At 41.5% G+C, this 20,310-nt stretch overlaps 10 protein-coding genes across 10 annotated transcripts; 3 read left to right on the forward strand and 7 right to left on the reverse strand.

Moving 5' to 3' along the window:
• Nucleotides 1–289: 289 nt before the first annotated feature.
• I206_100623 (uncharacterized protein) lies at nt 290–2,450 on the reverse strand (the record flags this gene model as incomplete). Its single annotated transcript, XM_019152481.1, has 7 exons — nt 290–432; nt 574–673; nt 738–1,037; nt 1,108–1,876; nt 1,935–2,000; nt 2,054–2,173; nt 2,227–2,450. The coding sequence occupies 7 exons, from the start codon at nt 2,448–2,450 to the stop codon at nt 290–292; spliced, it is 1,722 nt and encodes a 573-aa protein (XP_019014619.1).
• Nucleotides 2,451–3,499: 1,049 nt separating this feature from the next.
• Nucleotides 3,500–4,022, reverse strand: I206_100624 (uncharacterized protein; the record flags this gene model as incomplete). Its single annotated transcript, XM_019152480.1, has 2 exons — nt 3,500–3,550; nt 3,837–4,022. The coding sequence occupies 2 exons, from the start codon at nt 4,020–4,022 to the stop codon at nt 3,500–3,502; spliced, it is 237 nt and encodes a 78-aa protein (XP_019014618.1).
• A 1,290-nt stretch (nt 4,023–5,312) lies between these two features.
• Nucleotides 5,313–5,922, forward strand: I206_100625 (uncharacterized protein; the record flags this gene model as incomplete). The annotated part of the gene is made up of 3 exons (XM_019152479.1): nt 5,313–5,600; nt 5,674–5,847; nt 5,911–5,922. The coding sequence occupies 3 exons, from the start codon at nt 5,313–5,315 to the stop codon at nt 5,920–5,922; spliced, it is 474 nt and encodes a 157-aa protein (XP_019014617.1).
• A 413-nt stretch (nt 5,923–6,335) lies between these two features.
• Nucleotides 6,336–8,889, forward strand: I206_100626 (uncharacterized protein; the record flags this gene model as incomplete). Its single annotated transcript, XM_019152478.1, has 9 exons — nt 6,336–7,630; nt 7,690–7,766; nt 7,815–7,867; nt 7,920–8,085; nt 8,133–8,147; nt 8,204–8,355; nt 8,412–8,514; nt 8,574–8,686; nt 8,740–8,889. 9 exons carry the CDS (start codon nt 6,336–6,338, stop codon nt 8,887–8,889), a joined length of 2,124 nt encoding a protein of 707 aa, XP_019014616.1.
• A 152-nt stretch (nt 8,890–9,041) lies between these two features.
• I206_100627 (uncharacterized protein) lies at nt 9,042–10,051 on the reverse strand (the record flags this gene model as incomplete). Its single annotated transcript, XM_019152477.1, has 4 exons — nt 9,042–9,188; nt 9,251–9,430; nt 9,504–9,782; nt 9,833–10,051. The coding sequence occupies 4 exons, from the start codon at nt 10,049–10,051 to the stop codon at nt 9,042–9,044; spliced, it is 825 nt and encodes a 274-aa protein (XP_019014615.1).
• Nucleotides 10,052–10,414: 363 nt separating this feature from the next.
• On the forward strand, nt 10,415–11,392 carry I206_100628 (uncharacterized protein; the record flags this gene model as incomplete). Its single annotated transcript, XM_019152476.2, has 6 exons — nt 10,415–10,485; nt 10,537–10,604; nt 10,652–10,832; nt 10,885–11,048; nt 11,140–11,289; nt 11,352–11,392. The coding sequence occupies 6 exons, from the start codon at nt 10,415–10,417 to the stop codon at nt 11,390–11,392; spliced, it is 675 nt and encodes a 224-aa protein (XP_019014614.2).
• Nucleotides 11,393–11,571: 179 nt separating this feature from the next.
• Nucleotides 11,572–13,206, reverse strand: I206_100629 (uncharacterized protein; the record flags this gene model as incomplete). Its single annotated transcript, XM_070202241.1, has 3 exons — nt 11,572–12,524; nt 12,576–12,839; nt 12,903–13,206. 3 exons carry the CDS (start codon nt 13,204–13,206, stop codon nt 11,572–11,574), a joined length of 1,521 nt encoding a protein of 506 aa, XP_070058342.1.
• Nucleotides 13,207–14,157: 951 nt separating this feature from the next.
• Nucleotides 14,158–15,783, reverse strand: I206_100630 (uncharacterized protein; the record flags this gene model as incomplete). The annotated part of the gene is made up of 6 exons (XM_070202242.1): nt 14,158–14,179; nt 14,247–14,481; nt 14,535–14,642; nt 14,714–14,829; nt 14,884–15,109; nt 15,177–15,783. 6 exons carry the CDS (start codon nt 15,781–15,783, stop codon nt 14,158–14,160), a joined length of 1,314 nt encoding a protein of 437 aa, XP_070058343.1.
• A 321-nt stretch (nt 15,784–16,104) lies between these two features.
• On the reverse strand, nt 16,105–17,550 carry I206_100631 (uncharacterized protein; the record flags this gene model as incomplete). The annotated part of the gene is made up of 7 exons (XM_070202243.1): nt 16,105–16,317; nt 16,391–16,580; nt 16,636–16,958; nt 17,031–17,137; nt 17,204–17,247; nt 17,314–17,390; nt 17,461–17,550. The coding sequence occupies 7 exons, from the start codon at nt 17,548–17,550 to the stop codon at nt 16,105–16,107; spliced, it is 1,044 nt and encodes a 347-aa protein (XP_070058344.1).
• A 772-nt stretch (nt 17,551–18,322) lies between these two features.
• On the reverse strand, nt 18,323–20,017 carry I206_100632 (uncharacterized protein; the record flags this gene model as incomplete). The annotated part of the gene is made up of 8 exons (XM_019152472.1): nt 18,323–18,547; nt 18,618–18,801; nt 18,861–19,116; nt 19,167–19,221; nt 19,287–19,396; nt 19,495–19,538; nt 19,608–19,684; nt 19,883–20,017. The coding sequence occupies 8 exons, from the start codon at nt 20,015–20,017 to the stop codon at nt 18,323–18,325; spliced, it is 1,086 nt and encodes a 361-aa protein (XP_019014610.1).
• Nucleotides 20,018–20,310: the final 293 nt, after the last annotated feature.

The raw sequence follows: 20,310 nt of genomic DNA on the forward strand, positions 1-20,310 counted from the left end.
TCCATTTGCCCGATGACTTGATGTTGACGCTTTTCATTTGGTATGTACTCAGTATGTAAACACCAGAACATGCATGACTATATGAACGTGTATATGATTATAGTTTTTTATCTGATACATAAGCGGAAGAGTGATTTATTGACCAAAGGGTCTGAAGAAAGCTTTTTTCCTTCCTCTTCTCCCCCTGTCGGAAAAGCTTGTAATTGTAATTGATTTCCAACCAAATATGAATGACTAAAATAAGTCAACGCGCGGATGAGCCGCGGACCGCCACATGACTCGTTTCAACCTAAAACATTTGCCTATCTCTCATTTCAACTGGTAAAAACACCATCATAAGTGCAGATAACCAAATTCCACCGGCTCCTAGCCATAAGATACCAGAGGATTGGTTCTTAAGGTATTGTTGACCGGCAAAGGGAGCAACGATTCCTGGATGGATTTGGAGGAGATATCAGCGAAAAGCTCGTCAAAGTAGCTCGAGGGTGAGGGAGGAGGAGGGGAAGGAACGAAAACGGCTGAGAGAGGGAAAGAATGCGAGAAGGGAAGCGGAAACAAGTCATGCACACTCACCTGCAAGTCTTCCCAAACAAGATAACATTCCTGAAGCACTTCCTCGGTAGGCAGTGTCGAACAACTCGGGGGCTGAAGCATAAAGGACAGCGTTGAAATACTATTTGACGTCACATCAGCTTTGCTAGTCAAAGACAGGTCTGCTGCTTGAAGTAAGAACCTACAGTTTGCATAATATACTCAAATGCGTTTAGTCCAACATAACCAGCGGTGGTTTTGACTTGGGTGTACATGGCCATAGCTAAACCTTGACATACAGCTGAGAAGACTAAAGACCACTTTCTTCCAATGAGCGGAAGCTGAATCGAGAACAAGGCCATCACAGCACCGAGGATACCAGGGAGGTAAATGTAGATATATTGTCTGTAAGTATCGGTGACTGTATCTTGACCGGCCGAGACGTTGTTTCTAAGCAGAATAAGAGGAAGGAAAGATCCTGCCAAGTTGAAAGACCAGTAATCACCCTATACATATATTATTATAAGTTAGCAATTGTCAGGGAAAATTTCGAAATTCCGCAAGGACAAAACCTACCATGTAAGCAATAGCGAGTAAGCAGAAGATGAACAGTTGCAACTTGTTGAGGAAAAGAGCTTTAAGACCTCTGAAGTTTCTAAAGAAATTCTTGACAACGTGTTTGGAGTGGCCGACGACACCTGGTGTTGAGTATTCAGGAGGGGCGGTACTATCAATGGTGTATGTTGAAGAAGTGGCCTCGATCTCGGCGAAGTGGGCGAGGGTCAGGGTTGGTGGAGGGGCTTTGTTGAATTTAGCAATTTTGTGCAAAACTTCGATAGCTTCGGCTTCTCTACCTCGAGCTAATAGGAATTTAGGCGACTCGTGAAATTTGAATACAAAGAAACGAAGGAAGAAAATGACCAAAGTGACTCCTCCAAGAACGATAGAGTTGTATCTCCAACCCATATTTGAAGATACAGTACAACAAGCAGCTCCTTCAGCAACGTCGTGGCATGATGGTAATCCAGTGGCACATCTGTACTTGGCAGCAGTAGCGTAAGCTATACCGGAAGCGAAGACTACTCCAACTGGTTGCCATAAGGAAAGAAGGGCGACAAGCATTCTTCTTCTTTGTGGAAGGAATTCGAGGGCGATAGTTGCGTCGATAGGGATATTACCACCTAGACCAATTGAAGCCAAGAGGTAGATACCGCAAACGGCTGGGTAATTGTACTTTGGGGCAGCAAGGAGTAAACCGAAAACTGAACAGATTAGACATGTAAGGTTGAATGCCCATTTTCGACCGATAATGTCAACCAGTAGACCGAAACCGAGAGCCCCGACGCTAGCGTTTTATACAGTTTAATATCCTGGCAAAATCGCAACCAAAGAAGATGACTCACGCAAGACCCGCGTTAGCACAGGAAAAGATGATACCTTGTTTCTCATCCGGCACACCCATTTCTTGGCTGAGCCGAAATTATCAGCAAAAAGAAACCCATTTTACAAGCATATAACTCACTAGATGGCAGAAGCGGCAAGACCGACACCTTGGGCCCATGCAAGATCTAGGAAATATCCAAAACCGCATAGAAGCCAGATGCATATTTGATATCTTCCCATACCAAATTGATCAAGCTCACTATCCAGAAGATCAGATTATTTGTTCAGTTATACACAAGTTGGATCACTCACGCATTGATGAGAGCAGCCTTTTTCTCGAACGTGCTCAAAGGATTTGCCGCTGTACCTTTGAGTATATCTGCTATGTTGAGATCGCCTCTACCATCTATCACCGGTACTTCACTATGATGAAGGGTTGCTTTCTCCTCTTGTCCGATATTTCCCCCAGCTGGAATTTGATCAGATACTAATCCTTCCTGACCCAAAGGCCTGTTTGCTTCGATCTTGGAGCTCATATCTGTTCCAAAATGGTATTCTGTTAGCTGGTATGCCTGTGAAGAGGTGAGGATAGGACTCACTGTGCAAGCGCAAGCTGGTATATGTATAGAATTGTTGTTAAGATGAATCTGATCGAAAATTTCTGTTCAACTCTGTATATCGGGATGGATATGATCGGGATGAAGTGTAGAAAGGGGTTCAGGTTTTATTATATGTTCATGGGTACAGTTGTTTACAAATTCAGGTTCATCCTTATTTGTTTTTCTACCTAGTTCAGCGAGGAGAAAAAAAGGACGATCAATTTAATCTAGATGACATAATATATTTCCTTATATAGATCATAGGAATTCCTCTGGTTGGTTATGTAGCGAGTGGGCGTGTACCAGGTGTTTCAACTCAATCTCAATCGGCTTCCTTTCGTGTTGTGCCGAAAAGTAGGATTATGCAGCCCATGTGGAAGAAATCTAATCTTGACGGCAAAAGCGTACGACGCAGGCACAAACTGAGAGGACACTCTGAATTGCAGAGAAAAATAACCTTGATAGGAGATTACACCTGTTTTTGCATCGATGTCTCATGATCGATCGCCGATTGATAACCGGTTACTCGCGGATCGGCTTGATCAATGTAGTATATCGCTGAAGTGATATCATCAGTAAGGACCGCTGCTACACGTGCAATGCTAGACGCTCAAGTGTCACATCACACTGTGACGAGCGATTTGACTGAGAGACCGCAGAAGCTGGGAAAGGGAACGATAAACAAAAGATGCTAGCCTAATGAGTTATGTCTCATCTCGATCTTATTGCTCTGAGTCGACGATCAACTCTATTTGTGCTACGTACCCATGGCACCTTTAAGCATGAATTGACGTAGTCTGTAAGGGAAATGTTTAACCAAAAAAAAACTCAGGACGATGTATAGAACGGGTATTTAACGCGACATTCACCGGTCAACCGTACAGACGCCTCGTTTGATTCCCGTAAATCTTTTATACGTTTTTATTACGCGAGTTTATGCCTTATTTACCATTTTTGGTGATACCAACTTCCGGAAACCGGAACGCTCACGATCCACGACTCGGAACGTCTTCTCCGGATAGGGGTGGAGGAATGCCCTAAGTGCCTTACGACGAGCTCATAGCATTTGGCATCAGCTGACGATCAAGTATCGACGAGGTCTGGTATCATGTGCAATATGCATACGGGATCTGAAGGGGCTATCTAGAACAACTTTTCGCTAATCTTCCAAGGGGGTCTAGCAACTGCTGAAGGATGTGAAAATCCATCAGAGTATTTGACTCTTGGCATAGCCGTATTGGTGACGTTGAGTGAGACGAGTTCAGGTCGAGAGCTGTAAGGTTTACTGACATCTTATCGACCAACGGTATATTCTCGACTCACTATACAATCGGCCATTTGCTTGTGTCTATGAATATCATCGAGGTCGACATCGGCAGTGACGATCTCTTCAGAGTACTGATTCTTGGATTTAGCAAGAATAGATCCGTCTGGAGCGTAAATAGCTGTAAATCCACCTCCTTCGATAGGTGTAGCAGCAGGACCTCCCAAGGTGGTAGGAACTTTCATTTTGACTGATCCTTCTTTGGAGATTGTAGCGGAACGACCATGGGACCTCCTTCGACAGCAAGTGTTCTGGTGCTTACATCCCCTGAGACCTCGGCACTAGTGGATATGGGTACCCCAGGTGCCGCAGGAGCCACTTTTTTTAAACATTTGTCAGCTTTGCCGCATTCAATCCAAACGGGACGCACAGCATGGCCAGGAACCAACGTGGACTTGAACACCTTGGTTGTAATGATGATATTTAAGCCTGGAAATGACCCTGATACAGTGTCCCAAGAGAAATCCTATAGTGTGCGAATTGGACGTCGTAAATATGGCTTTCACGATATTCGGAGGCTTACGAAGTCGTTTAATATTATGTTGACCTCCGACCGATTGTCGAACTCAAACAATATCCACCATACACTGTTCGGTTCGTCTATCGGGCAGCCGGTGACATCTTGTTGATAAAAGGCTTTGGTCGACAGTTTGGTTACGATGCTACAAGTCTGCCTATGCTCGCCATTCGGCCCCTACATTGAGCTTTTGACCAAACACCCTTATAGGAATTTTCAGCAGCATTACCCAGGTATACCTAGATCATGTAACAACGGTGATATTGTATTTAGACAGTAACTGTTCACACGTGAACTGCATTGCGTATGATTAGCCCGCGATTATAATGCATGTGCGGTTCTGCACTAAGCTGTATCACGCTCTCCTCGAGAATATTAGTAAAGATGGTGCCAGTGTCGGAAGAAGTATGAGGATTGTTGGCAACTTCCCGGATGAGATGTAGCGATTGGGTTTTACATCGCAGAAACGGATAGTCAAGCCACCCTGTAAGCCTCACGTTTCACCCTTTTCCAACGAGTATCCTTGGGGCAGATCGTCGATCCGGCATGGTTTTGCTGAGCCAATCTAGACTGGTGAAGCTGCAGCAGGGCAGTGTTCTTGTCATACTCCTTTCTTAAATACAAGATGCGGGGGTGAGTCACTTGGATTGTAACACAAACATCCTTTCATTCCGATGATCCTCTAAGATCAATTAACCCTTTCTCCGTGACTAGCACACTTAACACCTGAATGGAGATCAATAATCGAGTCATCAATGTCAATTGCCGGCCTCTTCCTTGGTACAAACGGATCCATTGATAAAAGGGAGTCATAAACGCCAGTGCCAAGGTCAATTGCATATCTCATTCAGCTATATATAACGGTCGATTTGATGGTTGTCAGGCAATTGTTCAATCACATTTTAAACTTGATCTGATTTACCTTTAATAGTTTAGCCAGACTTGATCCTTTTATATGATGTTTAACATTCGAGCTTTTACTTACTTTGGTACCATCGCCAATTTGGGATTAGCCACTAACGGATATGCTCTAGGTCCACAACAACCTAGACCAGAATCCGTAACCAAAATAACTTTTTCGGAGGGTACGACTTTCTCTTCTAACGGTACAACTTTTCCATCTGAGAGTGGAAGTGGTTATATCAAAATATGCTCTCCGGATGTAGGGAAACCGATTCTTGATGGTAAATCGAATTTCAATTTTATTGTTCTCGGTGAAGGCAACAAGAATGAGCTAGAACTTCAGGTGAGTGGGGAGGTACAAACTCGTTTCGTCGGGATAAGGAAACCCGTCTGAGGAGCTGATGATATCGGGTTAGTGTCATGCTAGTTGTACGAAGACTTCCGATAAAGAAGCAGAAATGAATTTCCTTAAACAAGATCCTTGGTTGGAGGGTAATAATACTGATGTGGGTAGGGTATGGTGCGATAAAGTACTTTCAAGAGATGAGAGCATTTGGAAGGATGTTAAGGATATTAAATTACCTGATTCTGTGAGCCAGAAGTTTTTCTGTTGTGCAATCTAAGCTAATTGCTCTGGTCTTTACACATAATAGGACAAGTTTTAAGAAGCCTGACATGATAGCTAGATTCTTACATGCCCAAGTTTGTATTGTCATATATCCATGAATCTGCTATCACATTTGAGTATGTCACACTGTCTGCCACACGAACGTGGGACATGATCCGAAAAGTTCGGGTATCACCTAGCCCGCATTCTCCGTAGCTCAGTACCTAAGTGTTTATCCCATAATGTTCATTTCATCTTTTGTCGTCGCACATACAGTTAATTACAAAAGCGAACTCTTTCAGGCATACGAAGTATATCTCAGCCCTTGTCGGCAAAACCTCCTGTAATCCTTTAATCGTCTTTGCCCCCAGTCCCTTCTCTGTAAATCCCGCCATCTATGTACCGCTAAGTCGACCCTACCCTACGCATTTCTCCAGCCTCTATCTCTCTCACCAGCTAAGTTCACTTATCATGTCGACCGAGTCCTCTTCACCTACAACGCCCAAAGCGGAAGAAGGGTCGTCATCATGGCGTAGATTATCTCATCCGCCTTTACCTACCTTCCGACCGAATATACCAAATCTTCGAACCGCATTGTTAGGATATTTAGGAGAAGTCGAAGTTGCATTACGTTCTAAACTTGGTGAATTGGCTCCTGCAGAAGAAGAAAGAATTCGAGCTTCATCTTCGTCCCCTTCTGTATCAGGAGATGAAAATGGAACGTATAGTGACACGTTGACCGGGGAACCTGAAGAAGAAGATGATCCTAGTGCAGGATCTTTTGGATATGCTTCATCTAGTAGATTTAATCAGAGAAAGGATCAAGATGGATTAAGAAATAGATTTACTCCTAATACTGTCAGTAGTAATGGAATTGATGGACAACACTTGAAATTGTTAAATCATTTATCTACTCTAAGAGAAGAAGCTTTAAATTACCTTCCATCAATATCTGTACCTTCAGTTGCAGTACCAAGACCAAGTATGCCAATTTCAATGCCATCTTATCCTTCTAGAGAATGGTTAAGATCACTTCCATCTAGATTATCTTCAATAGATCCAGGACTTATTTATGGTGATAAAAAAGGTAAAACCTCTGAAGGGGATCATTTAGGTGCTATAGAAAGTGCAAGAAAGAGAGTTTTGGAAGTAGTTCATGCTTTATTACCTTCAGAGGAATGGGCAGGATGGGAAAAATTAGGTTGGGAAGAACAAGAAGATGATTTAAAATTTCACGTCTCAACGTATAAGAGATCAAGATCAGTCTCTTTGGAAAGGATATCGACTGAAGTGGATGAGGAAGAAGATGAAGAACCTGAATATTTATTCCCAAATCGTACACCTGCTTCAGCGAAAGCTTTAGCAAAACGAAGAAGAGCAGTAAGATCTAAATCTTTAGGAGCGAGTAATTTCCCAACCGTCCTTGCGCAAGGATTACTGAGGCCGTCAAATCACCTTGTCAGATCCAAGACTGTCCCTTATAGATCGACTTTGACTGATGATGATGATGAGGATGATCCGATTCGAAGAGATTTGGACCTACAGCAATCTATGGAAGATGTGAATGATGGGGATGAGGATACACAATATATACTAGAGCATCCTGAGATAACCGATACTAAGCTCACCGCAATGGTCGCTGAAGATGATGAGAGTAGTATTTCGGTTCTGGAATCACTTGAAAGATCGAATGATGGAAAGAGATTGATTAGATATGAGGATTTACCAGCTACTTGGAGGAATAATGAACATATTCACACGGGGTAGTAAGTGTCTCTTCGCCTGCTTTGGTGTGTAGCATGTCTCCGAGCTGATGGCGCCCTAGCCGATTCATCCCTCTCCACCTCAAGACTGGTCCGGTACCGCTGATAAGATCAGCATTTACGATGCACAATGAGACTGGTGGGTCCACCTCTGTACTTTGAGTTGTTGGTACTGACGTTCTTGCAGTCAACATCCATTCGCATTTCATCCCTACGATTTTACTATCATTATGCGTTCCCGTAGGTGTAGCCTCCTCATTACCAACGGTGTAAGCTGACATAGTTTTGACAGTATATAATATTGAATCCTCCCTTACCCGATGCTCACCTTCTTGATACACTCATTTTGGCATTATACCTAATCGCCGCGATATCATGCTTGTTCTCTTCGGCAAGTTGGCATGTACTTAGCGGGTGCGCTTCTAAGAGATGGTTCGAATGGGGTGCCTGTGTCGATTGTGAGTTTGGCTATCACGAAGACCAGCTGACAGATTTGTTTTCGTAGATATTGGCATATCGTGTGAGTTGAAATTAGCGCCCGTAGCCTTGTAGACAAGCTAATTTGTTCTCTACCAGGGCTCATCGCAGCATCTTTCGGTACAGTCGTGTATAATGGGTTTTATTGTCAACCGAAATTAGTGTTGCTCTACTGCGGTACGAACGCATGTTGTGGTGCATTGGGATCTTACTTGCCATTTCAGAAATGGTTCAACGAAAGAAGGAACAAGGTAAGCATGGTGTTTTCTCGCTGAGGTATAACCACTGATAAACGATGAAATTTTAGCATTTGAGAATAACGTTCTTTCTCGTACTTTGCGCGGCTATGTTCACTCCAATGTTACAGCTTTTCTTCCAACATGGTGTTCTTAGAGCTTTGACTTTCGTCGGTGAGTCCATTCTACCTCGGTTTCCGACTTGACCACCATACTCACGTCATCTATGATAGCACCATTCGGTATGTCGGTAGCTGTTTATTTGATTGGATTATGGTTTTACGCTTGTCATTTCCCGGAATACAAATGGCCTGGTAAATTCGATAGATGGGGGATGTCACATCAGGTAGGTACTTATTTTGACAGACAGATTGATTTATTGACAATGTATGTCAACAGTGGTGGCATGCCGGTATAGTATTAGCTATCTGGTTACATTATCGAGCTGTCTTTGTTGCTCATGGAATGAAAGATAGTTTCTCATGCGCTGCTCCAGGTGCAGGAAAGAGTGTAGCGGAATTATTTGATGGATGGGTTAAAGGGAATTGATCGGACATACTATTGCCATGCTCGCCAAGGGAAAATTATATCTAGTTTCATAGCATTTGCATGAATATTCATGCTTTGATACAACATCCCCCTACTATACAAGACAAGCCTACTGCTGAACCAAAAGATTGATCACTGTAATCGTAAGAATTCTATAAGAAACCCCTTCCCGTACCTTTAGCGAAAACTCTAACTGTATTTGGTTCTAAACGATATTGTAGAGGATTGGATCTCGGTATATGAGGGAATTTTTCACTCTCATCCAGACCTATAGGCTTACTCAATGGATGCGATGAAATCTATGATTGACAATCAGCAAAAATAGGAAATTTCGCCACAGATAGAGATGCTTCTGACTTACTTCACCCATCACATCTGCACTTCTACCGGAAGCTAAATGAGATACTCTCCACCAACAACCTTGACCTATTCTCAATAATCTTTGTAATATCTCATCATCTCCTTGTTCAGTTTGAGGTATTATTGATGATGATAATGGTAAATGATCGGCATGTAAAGTAGATACGAGAATAGCTTTGATCTAAACCGTCGGGAAGGAGTGATCTTATCAACATTTATTCGACCAGAAAAGGAGATTTGAACTTTAAACTTACAGATTTGACTTTTGAAAACACGGCTCTAACGAATTTACTTATTTCCAATGAACTAAATCCTATCCAATTCAATTCGGTAAGACCATCAAGTATGACAAGACTATTTTCGGAAATGTGAGGTAAGATTGAATTGTAAGTTGTTTTTAAAGAGGGTCGATCATTATCGTCAAACAACCTCGGAGCGTTTTTCAAGCTACTGGATGGACCTATAAAAGATGGGAGTGAAGAAGGTGTGATATGAATAAATTGTGGACTGGTCAAAGGTGGTAATGGTGTTCCCTAGTATACCAAAGTTAATGAAATCATTTCATAAATCTTTTTGAACTTACGACCTTCTTCAAAATAGCTTCCCAGCTCGCCCTGCCTTCTCCTCGGAAGTCTACCCATATTACCTTTCGCTTCTCTTTTCCCAAAGCAGAAGATACCAAATGAAATAAGGCGAAATGACTTGGTGAAGCTACTGTGTCTGATATAATCAAGTGAGAGTTGGAAGGCGGTAAAGAAGATGAAGAAGAAGGGAAGGGGAGATGTGGCGTAAGGTATGTCATATTGAATTATCTACGAGGGTTTCACACTTGACTGCGATGTTTTGGATTCCTTATTGGGATCTTGTTGCCTTCGCAAAGGTTGCTCAATTTGCCTTGAAATCGTTTTTAGCATTTGCGCAATTCAACATATTAAGCTTCCTTCGGAACGGAAGTTCGCGTCACGTGACCTCGTCAGTCTCGTTTGCACGTGGCTGTTCGGGTTGCGTCATTAGTCAACTTGGTGTGGGATGGAGTACTCTGAGATAGCTTGGACTATGTTCGACTATCTCCGGCATTTGAACCCGATTCTCCATAACGAAAGCTACTAGTATCGTGTCACAACCCCACTCTGTTCTTACTTGAACATATCTCTCTTTCCAAAAAATGTCAATTAAACCATCTTTCGCTCCCCGAGTTCTCAGAACAAACAGATTAATCAGACCTTCATCCGTTGTGTAAGTCATCCCCTTTCCGCCAGAGAAAAAGATGCTAATGGAGTCGGATAGCTCGCGATCTATCACTTCATCCGTTAGACCTACCGTACAAACTCCATTAGTCAAACAATACAGAATGGGTAAGGTTATTTGTTATCCACCTGCACTTTTGCTAACCCACTCGCAGCATCCGTCCTCCAAGCTACCGCCAAAGCTGCTCACTCAGCAGTAGCAAGTCTCGCATCAGCCGCTCCTATCAAAGTTGGAGATGCCGTTCCTGATGTCGACATCAGAATTAATGATTTGGAGGATAAAGTCAACTTTTCCAAATTACCAGGAAAGAACATCTTGGTTTTGGTACCTGGAGCGTGAGTCGGCTCTACTTATTTGAGAAGGATGCTAATAAGTTTCCTACTGTAGCTTCTCCCCCACCTGCTCTTCCCAAGTCCCAGGGTATCTTGAGCAATTCTCTACTTTCCAATCCAAAGGCGTAAAAGACATCTACGTGGTAGCTGTTAACGATATGTTCGTTGTAAACGCTTGGAAAGAGAAATTGGCCGGTGACAAGAACACTGTCAAATTCGGTGAGTTTGGGCTTTTAACACGGTTGCTCGCTTGCATACTGCATGGTTGATCCTTGCATACTACATGGTTGATCGCTTACATACAACACAGCTGCCGATGACACAAGTGCTCTCGCTGCTAAGCTTGGTCTTGTTCTTGACGCTCAAGCCATTTTCGGTGGACCAAGACTCAAGAGAGGTGCCGTTGTCATCGAAGATGGTAAAGTCGTTCACGTTGCGGTCGAACCTTCGCCCGGGGAAGGTGAGTTATCGCATTTACGTCGTGATGAGTTGGAAACAATGAGCTAAGATTTTATTGATTAGTGACCGTTTCTCACGCCGATGAAGTCCTCAAAACCCTCTGATCTGTCGTAGATATAAAAATGACTTCAATACAAACGTATGCTTAATGCATGTATACTTGAGACTTTAAAGCCACAACGGCGCGATATACTGTATGTAAGAAGAATTCCAACGTCATTGGCTGGTGTTGCCAACCTCGTACTTCGACAATCACAGCAGTCAGAATACCACACTAATTTACTTAAGCTAAAGTAGCTACTTCTCTTGTATGTACTTGATCTAAAGCATCCTTTTGTCCCGGATCTTCCATTTTAATCCTTCGCTCCAAAATCATTTCTTCAGCAATGACATCTGCAGGGATCCTGTCGGGTGTTTTACTGGTGATATACCACATTCCAGGAATACAAGCTACCATCAAAGAGCAATTGAGGATCATTCCGGTTAAAGGAAAAGAATCAGCAGCTGAAACTCCGAACGCAATTGCGTTCCCAACACATTGAATAGCTTTAAGAGCAGCTGAAAATCTAATATTATCTTGACCTGATTCAGCAAAAGAAGATAAAATCCAATATGTATAAACTTGAGCTAAAGGTCCAGTAGTTTGAATAAAAAAATAAGGAAGAAAAGATTTTAGAAATTTCTTATCATTCCAATCAATTGATCCAGGATTATTTCTAATAAAATCAATTTGAATAATCAAAGACCAGATATAAACTAATAGATTTAGAAAGATGATTAACCAAAAACCGAATTGAGCTCTTTTACGTTGAGAATAATTTTTGTTTGATAAATCTAAAATAAAACCCAAACCAAAACAACCGATAATACAAAAAAAAGGAGAAATTAAAGAAGATAATGATCTAGATCTAACACTAAAATATAAAGCTAAATAAGTTGACCACGGTCCATTATAAAAATAAGACCAAATTATAAATAAAAAACTACAGTAAATTATTTTTGATAAATACGTTTTTAGAATATATTTTAATTCTTCAAAATTTTTTAATTTAGGTAAAATCAAAATTTTCGTTCCATCTGATCTAACTACATCTTTCATTTCACAAATTCCAAATGCAAAAGGTAATGCCAAAGCTTCAATTATTATAAATGGAATATAAGTTGATGGATCAATTCCTCCACCTGCATCTTTTGTTGAATTTTTAGCCAAATTAATCGCTCCTCCAACTAATTGACCTGATAGCGAGGTATCATCAACATGGTTCTTCTCAGATAAAGTCAACTTACCTGCGTTTCTAGAAACGATCCAAAGTGCAAGGTATTTTCCCCTTTTAGCTTCAGGTGCAATTGACATAACGTAAGCTCCTTCTGATATATTCCAAAAACCAAATCCAATACCAGTAAAAGGTGCAGTAAGAATTAAGAACCATTGATTTTCGAATTGAGAATTACAGTAATATGATGCACCTAAAAGAGGGAAACTTGCGGCACCAATTACAAGAGACCACTTGACTCCAATAATATTTACCAATACAGCACCGAAAAGGCAAACTGAATAAAATCAGCTTGATTTGTAGGTAGTAATACAAGATTGGTGATGGAGAAAAAACTGACCAATAGCTTCAACACCTTGATCTAATGCAAATCTAATATTAGAAGTTTTAGGTGTTGCTAAACCACCACCACCTAAACCTGAGATCGCATCTGATAAAGCTGGACCACAAAAAGCTTGAATAGATATAAATAACATTTGAGTTAAAGAATGTTGTCTAATTCTCCTCCAACGTGAAGTTTCTACTTTATATCTTTCTCTATCAATCGTTAAATCAACATGTACATCTTCATGTTCAACTGCCAAGTTAGGCTTATAAGTGGCAATTTGATTTCCAGCAATCGAACTTTGAATAGGATTTTCCATCTTATTTTTTGAGAAGATATTGTTTTTCAAATCTTTATTTACAAGTTGAGAATGATATGATTCTAAAGAGCATTTTGATTATGAGGTGATTTTCCATCAAAAGTATCACAGCTTTTATATCTCAGACCCTCGCGTATACATCATATCATCCATCGAATTTCCCCTGCATAAAGCAGGGTAATACACACTCTGGACATCTGATCTTATTCTCGACCTCATGACCAATTTGAACCTAAAGATTATCTTAATTAATTATTCCGCGTTATCGGAAGTGATAAAAATCATGATTCGTAAAAGGAATCCGTGTATTCGGAGGACCAAACGAACTCAATATCACATGATAATTTATGCATCAGCGCTTTTAAGTTGATCCACATGATCTGGTCTATTCTCAAAATGAAGATACCTAAACAAAAATAATTAGTCATTCCTTGAACGCATATGGCGTTCACGACTTACGAGTATAAACTTGAGAGTCTGTATTGCCATATCGCTCAGCTTATCTACTCTTTACACGCCTCACGTTATCCGTCTCTACGGACTGAAATATCAATATGACAGCCGCTTTCCATGGTAGCGGAAGAGCGAGACGTAATACATGTGCCTATGCAAATGATGTTGAAGGATATCTGAATCATCACATCAGTACACCTCTCAAGTGCAAAGGACGGCAGGTTTTGATGCTGCATATCAGCACAAACGCAGAACAATAGCTTGGGCAAATCAGTCGTTAGGTCAGCCACTATATTTGGGCCAGCAACACAGCAACTCAGGGATTACTGTTGACCGACATCCAGCATGGTTAGGGGTATAACAACATCATTCTGCTAGTCGAGTAAACATATCATTCATATCTTGTCGTTATCCAGAATTTATCTATATACCTCACCTCCCAACGATCTTGCAAATCCCAAATAAGTGCAATGCCCGGCAATTAGGCAGAGATGCAAATCACTTTTCATCAAATGGATTCCTGTGATATTCCGATAAGACCGACTTAGCTATTGATAATCAAGTTACACCAGGATGAATTCGCTCACTTTGTATATTCCAACTCATCATCACTATCTTCCAATCTATATCTATCATCTCCTGCCGGTGGAGTTTGTGGAATTTTGGATACTAAAGATTCCGGTGCATTAGGTAAAGAAGGATTAGGATCATCATCATTTGATCCTACTTTCTTGGAAAGTGGATTAGAAGGTGAAAGAGTTGAGTTTGATGGTGAAGTTGAAAGTAAATCTACCCTTTTCTTAGGTAATATACCGAGCTTGGCTATAAGCAGTGTCAGACAGCTTTTCGACGTCCCACGAAAGATTATCACTTACCTGGATCGATTTTGCCAACTTGCTTCTCTGGGCTTCCTACTGATCCTCGATTTGGATTGACCTCGATTCGATTATTGCTGATACTTCTAGCGGGAGGTAAAGGGTCATCTTGAGCAGAACGCGATCATCAGCTTTTCTAAACGTCGTGAAATGTAATAAACGCGAACGTATCTACCCACCGTAAGTGTCAGAAGGCTGCCATCGGTTTGAGCTTTGCCTTATGGGTTGAATTTGAGGTTGAGGTGGAGCATCGAAAGTAGATTGCGAAGAAATCGATTCAGATCGCAAACTGGGACTATCATTACAAGTGTTATTCAGCCAAAAAGGAGTACCATCTGGTTCGACTTACGATCGATCATCCCAACTACTGGTATTTCTACTCTGTTCACCACCTCTATTCCCACCTATACCAGGAGGTCTTGTATATCTATCTCCACTTGGTGAGAGATTTTCAGGTACATAACTACCACTTCCAGATTGATAATTCCGATTCGACCCTTGTTGTTGTTGTTGCTGGAATTCAGAATATTTTGCTTTTGCTTTTGAGAATAAAGAGTTGAAAGTTTGTTTACCGGCTGAGGGTTGTATATGTAATTATATTAGTTAAAAATGGAATTCAGCCGCCATTACAACTAAACTCACCTTCAGCAAATTTCTCTACTCTTTCTTCAAAAGCTAACATCCCAGGTGGATTATCACCTTGATTTCTATCACCATATCTTCCTTCTAAATCATTAGATTGATAAAATGCATCTTGATTTTGAGGTTGTTGTGGTCTATTATTATTCTTAATACGTGGTTGATAAGGTAATCCATTTGAAACAGGTGGTGGATTATTTCCATAATTTACTCTAGAATGAAATTGTGTTTGTTCTTCTCTATAATTTTCATGTTCCGCCATTTGTAAAGATCTTGCAAATTGTTCATCTAAATCAACTTGTGAATTTTCTCTTGTACCTTTTAATTCATCTGAATTAAATTCAGGATCTGTTATACCTAATAATTGTTCAATTGATCTATCTGTCGATCCGTTTGAAGTTTCAAGTATTAATTCAATTACTCCTATTTCAACTGTTGGAAACATTTGATGTAATTCATTTACTTTTGGGTCAACATGTTGAGGTGCTTGGGTGGTTATAGCGATAGAAGATTGAGAAGGGGGAGCGAATCCTGCAGTTGGACTAGATGTAGGTGATGCTGCATTGACCGGTTTCGTCGCCGGAGTAGGTGTCATTGGTGGCGATGACATCTTGATGGGCCCTTCTGCAGTATGGTATGAGTTTAAAGAAGTTATATGATTGATGATGGTTTGTTATGTATAAATATGTATATGTTACGTGATGACGTCCTCGTAATTCAAGTGTTGATTTGAGGCGATGTCACCTTGGCACCGCTAATAACCGACACGCCGAGCGACTAATGTGGAGGTTCAATCTTACGTTGTTTACTATCCTTTGTTTTCGCAGTCATACTTATAGATGGGACTGCATAACATATCGGTATGTACACAAATACCCAAATAGTCCTTTTGTACGCATTATACTGAAAGAAGCATCAAACCTCGTCCATTTCAGAAAATACTATCCAAAGCTCTCTTTCTGGCCTTTACAGCGCAGACAGGAGTATACCATTTCAAACTTCGAATCTCCCAATATGCCTCACTGAATGCTTGAGGATTCTTATCTACGTAATCATCTGGAGTCCATCCTACACTTCCAGCACATCCAGATGCGGACCATTGTGGAGTTGCTCCTGCCCATGAACCGGCAAAAGTCAAGTTTATCTACAACCCGCCGTGAAACCCAATCATCAATTCGGATCTAGCTAAGTGTCATCGTAAAGTACAGAAAACTCACAATAATCTCATGATCGTCGAAATGTCGGTTTATATCACATTGGTCTGCCGGAAAGTTGGCGATAGGAGCATTCAGATTTGATTCCATGATGACGTTGGAGCCTGTAGTAATATCAGATGGTGCTTTAGGTGAATTATGAGGCCAAAACCAGAATGAGAATCCTCGGGTATGTGATCGACGCATGACGAATCTGTATGTGGAAAGAGTCAGCAAGGCACCTTGGTCCATTTACAGAGAAGACTCGCATTCCCCCTTGACCCTTATTGAACTCTTCACCAAAACTCTTTGAGCTCGTATCTCTCACTCCACAACCCACGCCACCTGTACAATCATTCAACAAGGAAGTTCCCGTTCCTCGATTCTGTCCAGAAGCAGGAGGCATATTACATCCAGCGTCTGAATGGAGAGTGAACAAATTATTGGAATATTGTTGATTGATACCATATATCCCTTCTATAATATCGACTTCACCTCCGGTAGGCCAAGGTCCGTTTCTGGTACATGTCCAAAAGGCCGGCCATGTACCACATCCTACTGGCATGTGCTTGACGTCTATGATCAAGATGCCCTATGGGTTGTTCAGGTGTACTCAGTGCGATTATCAAGGGACTAGAAAGAAGATTAGCGAAACAAAACTCACATCTGTATAGGTCTCTTTACTGTGAATCCTGACTGAATCTCTTCCTCTCGCGGAAGGATCAACTACATTAGTGGAGTCTGCTCTCATGATGAAATTGTCGCCATTGACTATTAAGAGTCGAGTGATCAGATTGACGACGATCGCATTTCACCGAAGACTCTACAGATACTTACCATAAGAAAGGTTTCTAGCAATAGCAGTCTCCTGATTAACATAGCTACAACTCGAATGTCAGCAAAGGATCTGGTACAATTCAACCATAATACAAACGAATCTGACCTACTTGACTCTTCCTTGAGTTGGATCATCCCATTCCCACCAAGTAAAACCTTGGAAGAAATCATTCCCTTTCCATGTTTTCTACCACATTATCAATTAGCTCTGTTGATTCACTCCGTATCATGACATGGTAGTCGACCTGAATCCTCACCGAAAGTGTATAAGTAGCTGCCAAAACACTATTGAGCAGTGGTAAAGCAAAGATCAAGTAACTTGAACAACGTGAGATCAAGTGAAGCATAATTGGTGATTTCAATCGTCCAGCTTTAATGGGTTCAGTATAAAGTGTGAGATGATTCAGATGAAATAGTAAGTGGGCTGATTGAAGAAATAAGGTGAGAGGCGAAAGACTGATGGATTGGTACTCAAGTGCTGGTAATGTGACCCAATGACGATTGTAATGAACGTTTACTAATTTATGATATAGGAGAGATTGTCACAATCAATGTGATTTCGTTTATTGCTGGAAGTAGGACAGAGGAAGTAGGACAGAAGAAGTAAAAGAGAACTTGAGGAGATTAAAGAGAGTAGTTGAAGATAAAATTGAAATGATGGGATAATACATATATCATCTTGCAAAACTGCATGTTGTGAAAGTTGATTAATAATTCAGGTCATTATAACTGGTCTGTGCGATCCATAAAAGCAAACTTCTTCAGGAAAGAATCAACGTTTCAAGTGAAACACGAGGTCAAAGGTATTTGCGCATCTTGGCAAATTTAACGTCTGTGTTCGGATTACAAATCATCAAGACCGTTACACTTTCACATACACACATATACACAGGAAAGCGATCTTCAGGAGCAAAACTAGAAAAGTCCTAAAACGGATATAAAACAAGGGGTATTTGTGTTCGACTGTTGCTACAGAGGATGTGACGCGCATACCTCATTCTCAGAGCAAGATGTACACGGACATAAGAATGATTGTCGACATGGAATTGGAGATACATTGCGTGCTATAATACCTATGTTACAAAATCATGAATCATAAAAAGGCTTCTCAAGATCTCTCTAGTAATCCTCGAAAGCTACAACTTCGTCATCAACAGAATAATCACCATCATTGACGTAACCTGATTCTCTCGCTTTCTCAGTATAAACTCTCAATCCTCTGATCTTCCAATAAGCCTCTCTGAAAGCAGCGGGATCATTCATGACGTGAGCTTCGCAAGTGGAAGGACATCCTTGTCGGCTATAAACGGCTCCAGCCCAATCGCCGCACAGACTTGTGTTGATCTGATCCAGCACGCGATCAGCTTCTTTGCTCAATAGCAGTAAACTTAAGCTGGAAGCTGACAAAACTCACAATAATTCTGTGTTTACCGAAATGCTGTTTCATGTCACAGTGGGTCGAAGGGAAATTAGCGAATGGCTTACCCCATTTTGACGGGTCGATATTGGCGGGTCCAGTCTTGACATCGGCAGGGGGATGACCATCTCGAGGCCAGAACCACATCTTGATACCCGAGTTCGATCGTTGCATGGCATACCTAGCATGAACAATTATCAGTTTCCTTTAGATGTGTAGTAAAAATACACAGGAACCTACCAGCCGCCATTGTCTTTGTTGAATGCAGGACCAAAGGAGTCTTGTCGTTTGTCTTTGACACCACATCCTTCATTGTTGGCACCTTGTACGGCACAATCCGTCTTGAGTTGTTGACCAGTCTCGTCGACATTTGAAGGCATAGTGCAGCCAGATGTAGTATGGAGAGTACCTTGATTGGTGCCTTTACCGTCGACGCCTTCCATGATGTCGATTTCGCCGCCTTCTGGCCAGTGACCGATTGTAGATGTCCAGAATGCTAAGATTCGATTTGGTCAGCGCTACCTCAAATTTTGGTCAAACACTTACCTGGCCAAGTACCACAACCAGAAGGCATGTGAAGAAGATCAAGGATGTAGACGCCCTGAACATGATTGACAAACCGTTTAGCGCTTTGGTACTATCGCCAATAGAAAACATGGTACATACGTTTTCAAAAGTATCTTTCGATTCGATTCGGACAGAGTCTCGTCCTCGCTTCCCATTTTCGACCTTGTGATGGTAGTCAGTCCTCATTACGAATGTGTGATGATCGGAGACTAAGGGATCACATGTGTCAGTCGGATTCGTAGTACACATCACGACAAAGGTAGCAGCGATAGCTGGAAGCAATTAAGTGACAGCATTATTGTCTCACCATAAGACAGATTCTTCTGCCTAGCTTCGGTTTGCGATACGTAACTATGCAAGTGAGATGATATCAGCTTGGGGCAATGAGGTGGTTGCTGAGCAGAGCGACGATGGACTCACTTCACTTTGCCATGAGTGGGATCATCGATGGTCTTCCAGTCGAAACCTTTGAAGAAGTCATCACCAATGTAGTGTTTCTACAAAATTGTGTAGATCAGCGATTGATACCCAAGTGATGACAAACGAGGGATAAGTCGGTGGATTATCGGCAGGGCTGAGCTGACGTGAGACGATGATATGATCCGGCTTCGAGTTGAAAAAGGGGAAATAGAACCGTTGATGACCGACCAAAGGCGAGGATGGACAAGGGCCTGATGGACACAAGTATGACTCACTGAAAGATGGTAATTAGCCTTAGGGGCAAGAGACTCAACCTTTACTTGTTGTTGAGCTTGAGATTCACCATCATTAAACTTCAAGGTGAATGAGAAAGGTAAGAGAGCTACGAGATTACGAATGATAGGTGTCATTTTTGACTTTATTCAAGAGTTGGGTTTAGAAGATGATATAGTGAAACGAAAAAAGGAAGAAAGGAATATTGGAAAGAAGAGAAGAAAAGGAAAGAAAAGGATACAATTTAAGGCTTTATATACCTCATCTACTGCGACTGTAGACCTTGAGTGATTTGATGGTGCACTCTTATCTGTGATGAAATGCTTCCCCATGATTCACATTACATGTGCCTTAGCGCTTTGACCCATTCAACATTCACACGTAAACTCATCATACCCTCCTTTGAGGTCGCTTATACGTGACAAAATGA

This window comes from Kwoniella pini, chromosome 1 (assembly GCF_000512605.2).
Source record: "Kwoniella pini CBS 10737 chromosome 1, complete sequence".
Classification (NCBI taxonomy): Eukaryota; Fungi; Basidiomycota; class Tremellomycetes; order Tremellales; family Cryptococcaceae; genus Kwoniella; species Kwoniella pini.